Source organism: Triticum dicoccoides, chromosome 7B (genome assembly GCF_002162155.2).
Source record: "Triticum dicoccoides isolate Atlit2015 ecotype Zavitan chromosome 7B, WEW_v2.0, whole genome shotgun sequence".
Taxonomy (NCBI): Eukaryota; Viridiplantae; Streptophyta; class Magnoliopsida; order Poales; family Poaceae; genus Triticum; species Triticum dicoccoides.
In genome coordinates, this window is record NC_041393.1 from 49,512,561 (window position 1) to 49,518,935 (window position 6,375).

A 6,375-nucleotide genomic window follows, 5' to 3' on the forward strand; every position below is an offset into this window, starting at 1 on the left:
CAAGGCCGGTGCCACCGGGATCATCATCCCGCTTTGTGCTCACTACCATGCCTTCATGTGCACATGGCCGAGTGAGTGGATGGAATCCCATGCTGTAAGATATTCAATCAATGAAAAGATACACAATTTTTGCGTATTCGTGAAAAAAGAAGCTGCTGAAGATGGTCTAAAAAATGGGACTCGGTTTTTCCTTTCGGATTGCATAGTCGGGCCAGCCGCAGGCAGGCCTGGCCCGACTTTGGTCTTCTGCGGTCCATTGTGATGGTACAATAAGTTGCCCTTCAATTTTCTGCACGTATTTCAATTTTTGCCCCATCGGCGGAGCAAAACAGGGTGTGGGAGTGTTCGCTTTTCAGGTGGGCTCGGTCGGAGCCGTCGGAGGAGATCGCCGCCATCCATGGAAACGCTGGCCAGCGCCATGCGGCGCGACAACCGCCGCTTCAAGACCCCGCCCTCCTCCTCCGCCGCCGCCGCCTCCGCCGGCAGGGTCCCCCTCGTCATGGCCTTCCTCGCCTGCCTCGCCTGGGTGTACGTCGCCGGCCGGTACGCTCGCGCCCTCCCCCTCCTCCCCAGATCTCCCCTCCGCCCAGCAGCTCTGATCCCCCCTCGACTCGTCCGCAGGCTATGGCAGGACGCGCAGACCCGGGCGATCCTCTCCGGCCTCCTCGAGAAGAGCACCGGCAGTGTGCGGATCTCCCCTCCCCCCCTCCCCTCCCCGCCCACCTCTCGTTTTTATCTTCTCGATTTCCCCTGACGGCGGCGCTTAATCGCAGCTCCCCAAGGAGATCTCGGTGGACGACAAGCTGAGGGACCTCGGATGCACGTAATTTCTCGGTTCTCCGCTGAGATTTTCTGGTATGGCTTCGTCCGGTTTGTTGATTCGAAATGGGTTGTTTGGTGGCAGTGGGATTGGGAGGAAGATCGCCGAGGCGGAGATGGACATTGCCAAGGCCAAGAGCGAGGGCTACCTGTGGGGAAATGGGACTGGTGCCGGTGCTGGGGGTTCCGACCGGAAGAAGTTCCTCGCGGTCATTGGAGTTTACACCGGCTTTGGCTCCCGGCTCAAGAGGAACACCTTCCGTGGCTCCTGGATGCCCAGAGGTTTGCTCTTCTTGTTCATTTTTTACTACTCTTCTCGATAAGCAAAATTAACCCACCCCTGATAACGCTGACCAGTTGAACTCAGAACACTGACTAGCTGAAGAGAATACCTGTGATTGATGGTAGTTGCCAAATGACTGGACTTATATTTTTCGGCATGTAACTAAAATTGATGAACATAAAGTAAACTAGGGCTCTAATATAGTTTTTGGCTTTCTAATTATAATTGCTGAACATAAACCAGGACCCCATTCACTCGTAGGATAACAGTGACCAGTTGATCACAACACACTGATTAGTTGAAGAGAACAACTGTTATTGGAACTGCACTGCTTTGGGACTGTAGGTTGATGCTAGTTACCAAATGACTGAACTTATATTTTTTGTAATGTAATTACAATCGATTAAACTAGGGCTACCTAATCTTGGCATTCTAATTCTAATTGCTGAATGTAAACCAGGATCCCCTTTACTCATAGGATAACTCTGTTCTTCTACCTCCGTAAATTTCAGGTGATGCTTTAAAGACGCTTGAGGAAAAGGGTGTGGTTATTCGTTTTGTTATTGGCCGGAGGTTTTGTTCTTCGACTATACCTTTCAGTTGTGCTAAGATCTGAGTTAGATTCCATCCATGTCATTCTCATTTTTCTGTTTGTATTAAATTAACATGTCCCCTTGTTGTGCGTCAGTGTGTTTCCTCTGGCTGAAATTTACTTTTTGGACACTGCAGTCCTAATCGAGGTGATAGCTTGGACCGTAATATTAACGAAGAAAGCAGAAAGACAAACGATTTCTTGATTCTGGTAAGGCTTGGTTAATAACTTAATATCTAATATACCAGCTCTTCTCAATTTACCTTCAGAACTTCACTATTTGTGGTACGACGTGCATACGGATTTTACCTTGATAGCATGAAAGACTACATTGCATCCTTGAGAATCATTTGCATTTCATTCATTGATGATCCTGCAGTAACAATGAAATTCATATAGCTTGAGAGGATCACTAAAGCATTTTTTCTGATGTTCGTTTGTCAAACCTTGGCGCAGTGGTAAAGCTGCTGCCTTGTGACCATGAGGTCACGGGTTCAAGTCCTGGAAACAGCCTCTTACAGAAATGTAGGGAAAGGCTGCGTACTATAGACCCAAAGTGGTCGGACCCTTCCCCGACCCTGCGCAAGCGGGAGCTACATGCACCGGGCTGCCCTTTTTTTCGTTTGTCAAACCTTGGAATTAATGCACCTTGTTCTAAGCCAATCAATGATCATTCAGGAAAGTCACGAGGAAGCTGCAGAGGAATTACCTAAAAAAGTTAAGTTTTTCTTCAGTGCAGCAATAGAAGCTTGGGATGCAGAGTTCTACGTCAAGATTGACGATAACATTAATCTTGACTTGGGTAATTTTGGATTTCAGTTTTTGTCTGTAAAACTGTTTTTCCCTATTTCTGATCAATTGATCTCAGCTTCTCTTTCCCCTGACTCCTTGCTATTGTCCATTAGCTGGGTTAATTGAGATGCTTAACGCCCGTCGAGGTAGCCAAGGGTTGTACATGGGCTGCATGAAATCAGGAGCTGTCGTTAGTGAAGAGTGAGTGCTTTCCTACCTATTATCATCATCATCATTTTGTATTCAGACAACACAGATGGCATCTATTTAACTCCAACTAGACCATCCATTCATGAATGGAAGCAGCTTTTACTTTTGGGGTTTAATTCTGGATTGATCTTTCCATGCTGACACCCTTCCTATGTTATGGACACAGTGGAGCACATTGAGCTCTAATCAAGGGACACCTAGTAACCATAGTCCATAGGTGCTCCTATTACATGACTTGAAAATAAAGTGTGTAGTACATTCGTAATTGCACTGCCTTCATGCTTACATCTGAGCGATATTGTAGTTTGAATGTAGCGTTCTTTTGTGCGTTGGTTAATCAATCAGTAAGAAAGTATTGATGTCAATTTCAATTTCAGGGAGCAACAATGGTATGAACCTGAATGGTGGAAATTTGGAGATTCAAGGACGTAAGTAGCCTGGCATGTTCATATGTGTCTAATCAGCGCCTTTTTGTGCAGTCATGCCTGGTTCTTGCCATTTGGAAGTTAGCCTAGCTGCGTCTTAGTAGCATAATGTTAGATGATTGTTAATGCCTAAAGTCAGTATTGAAACTTGGTGTGTGAATGTTGATCAGAAAAATCTGACCTCATTTTATCCTGAGGATCTGGATGACTGAATGTAATGCGCATACAGACCTAAAGCATTTCAACCGGCTGAAATAATGTCTAGATGAAATAATGCTATTTTTTTACTATGTTCTGGGACTAGGTCTCGCTGATCTTGTGAATTCTATTCTGCCACATATTTAAACTGAATAGACCTGTAATGGACATTAAGTTGCAGTTCATTTTGCGTCATGTGCTTGTAAATTGTAATTGCTGAGATTCAGTTATATGCTTGTTATATTTAGTAATTGGACATGCTTAGCCTTTAAATTCCTTTCTGCCTGATGCAATAACCTTCTATGTTCATTCTCTAGGTTCTTGCTTTTCATTGCTTGATTTTTAATTCTCAGGTATTTTCGCCATGCTGCTGGTTCTTTATTTATCCTCTCAAACAATTTGGCTCGCTACATCAACATAAACAGGTAATTGGTGTGTATTTATATTTATATTTAGTCCTACGCTGAACCATTTTTATCAACACAAACCATGTTGCTGTTTTAGAATTTTTAGTTCATTTGATTGAACTAGATTGGGTCAGAGGGTACCCTATGGGCCATCAATTTGCATCCATAGCTCAGAGCATTGGCAGTGTGTGTCGTTTCCTGAGATTTTGAGTTTGCTCAATGTTATACTCCCTCCGTCCCAAAATAAGTGTCTCAACTTTGTATTAGCTCTAGTACAAATTTGTACTAAGCTCAAGACACTTATTTTGGGACGGAGGGAGTATACATTAGTGGGATCAGCAGTTTGAATGTTGCAATTACGTCAAGTCTTTCTTGGTCGATCAAAAGCTCATTTGGTTTTCTTGGTTGATCAGAAGCTCACTTAGTTTTCTTGGTTACTTTATTTCACATATGTAATTTCCTTAGGACATGCCCATGTGTTATCACGTGTTAATCCATCATTTTGATATATTTTGCTGTTAACGAAATAATCATTTATCGCACTGACTATAGGCATTTGAGAAGAACTCATTTGTTGACATGCTATTATTGGCTAGCTGACACATAAAACAATTTCTTTTAAGATACTATAATTATATTTGGTGTTCCATTCTTAAAAGTTGTGCGATAGGTGCTGCTAGCAATTGCTACGTGCTTAAAGACCAGGACCTATCATTTTTGGGTCTTTGTACTTCCACAAACCAGGGTTCCTACTTCCAAGCTCCGATTTGGCTAACTCTTTTATTGTTGTCAATATGCAGTGCATCGCTGCAGAGCTATGCGCATGATGACATATCAGTTGGTTCATGGATGATGGGGCTTAATGCCACTTACGTTGATGACGACCGTCTGTGTTGCCTCAGTCCGGTACAAGGTAGACGTTCATTGCTAAAATATTTTCCTTAGGGAAATTACGACGTGTTTGTTTGTTTGTTTGTCTCTGACGCTCTATCTGTGTTATCGTCTTCCAGAGAAAGTATGTTCCTTTGGATGAGCGGAAGGACCAGCCGCCCCCCCTTCTGATGGTGGTGTCCTGATGAAGAGGTGTTTTTGTACATTAGCCATTTTGTACACACCTATAGCAGGCAGCCTATGTGAATGATTGAATGAATGCAAGAAATATATGAAGAAACTACTTTGAGATGAAAACATTCTTTTACGGCTTTATGCTACCAGCATACTTCATTCACAGTTAACAGAGTGTAGTAGAACAGCCTGACCCGACTGTGTATGCATTTCTGTTTTCATGGACTTCGCCATATAGTCCATCGCCTTCTTCAGGTCAACCCTCCATCTTCTTTGCTGCCATGAACGAATTCCCCGAATTGCATGCAAACTACTCCCTCCGTTCCTAAATACTACAAGTCATTTTAGAGATTCCAGTATGGACTACATACCAAGCAAAATGAGTGAATCTACACTTTAAACTACGTCTATATACATCCATATGTAGTTCATATTGAAATCTGTAAAAAAAACTTATATTTAGGAACGGAGGGAGTAGTGAACAAAATGTCCATCCTTTGTTGTGGACATTGAAAATCTTGCATGGAAGTTGGACCCACAGGGTTTGTTGTTCACCATATATATCTCCCTCGACATAAATCTGCTTGGTCATCTCTGATCTTAATCCTCTGTTTGTCGGAGACTATTGGAACGTGGGTGTAACGCCCCGAGACCGACGCTCCAGAAGACTTCCAGCTACTCTGAGTTTTGTCGTGTGATTTGTTTTGTTTGTGCATTCATCATGTCATCTCTTGCATTGCATCATGTCATCATGCCATCATATCATTAATTTTTATAACTCTTTTAAATAAATTGTATGGATTTTTTTGATCCATTTAAATCGAGGGAAGGGTGACTTCTCTTTATAACATATCGTCCCAATATTAGGGAGCTATATTAAATATTTCTTTAATTTGGAAATCACCATAACACACTTGCAAATTATGTCAATGCCTTTGTTATCTTAATTCTTGGTCTCCAACCTTGTCAATAATTCTTTTACCATTTTTCGGAGCTCCATCAAAAATCCGAACATTTTTGGACCTTCCTTTTATCAAGTCCTAGTTCAAACCCATTTGAATTAAATTCAAATGAGTTTGAATTTAAATCTTGCAATCTTGGCCATTCCTATTTTCTTGGAACGAGCATATTTTTGCGAGTCCGGGAAAATTATCCCCATGCGCAAATCTTTCCCCTAACCTCTCTTTCTTTTCTTTCTTTTCTCTGTTCTGTTTTATTATTCATTAGTGAGAGAAGAGAGCCCAGCAGCCTATCTAAGCCGGCCCAAGGCCCACCTAACCCTCCTAACCCTAGCCGCCAGAGAGCCCGATCCCCTCTCCATCGATCTCCCCTCGTTCCCCTGTGCGCCGCCGCCACGCATCGCACCAGGGAGAGGATCCCACGCTCCTCCCTCATCTCCCTCGATCCCACACAGCGCCGCCGCTCCTCCCGATCCGCCTCGCGCCACCACCTCCTCGCCACACCCGCCAGCGCCCGACCCCCTCTCCCTCTCCTCGCGCACGACCCCCATCTCCCTCCGCGCGCAGCCCTCGAACCCCCCTCGCTCCACCGTGCCGGTGACCCCATCGGGGCAGCCAACTCCGG

At 44.0% G+C, this 6,375-nt stretch overlaps 1 protein-coding gene across 1 annotated transcript; it reads left to right on the forward strand.

Moving 5' to 3' along the window:
* The first annotated feature begins 303 nt into the window (after nucleotides 1-303).
* On the forward strand, nucleotides 304-4,978 carry LOC119339696 (hydroxyproline O-galactosyltransferase HPGT3-like). The gene is made up of 12 exons (XM_037611663.1): nucleotides 304-543; nucleotides 622-685; nucleotides 774-823; nucleotides 905-1,101; nucleotides 1,615-1,675; nucleotides 1,832-1,904; nucleotides 2,373-2,496; nucleotides 2,600-2,687; nucleotides 3,074-3,124; nucleotides 3,673-3,744; nucleotides 4,527-4,639; nucleotides 4,737-4,978. The coding sequence occupies exons 1-12, from the start codon at nucleotides 398-400 to the stop codon at nucleotides 4,757-4,759; spliced, it is 1,062 nt and encodes a 353-aa protein (XP_037467560.1). The 5' UTR covers nucleotides 304-397; the 3' UTR covers nucleotides 4,760-4,978.
* Nucleotides 4,979-6,375: the final 1,397 nt, after the last annotated feature.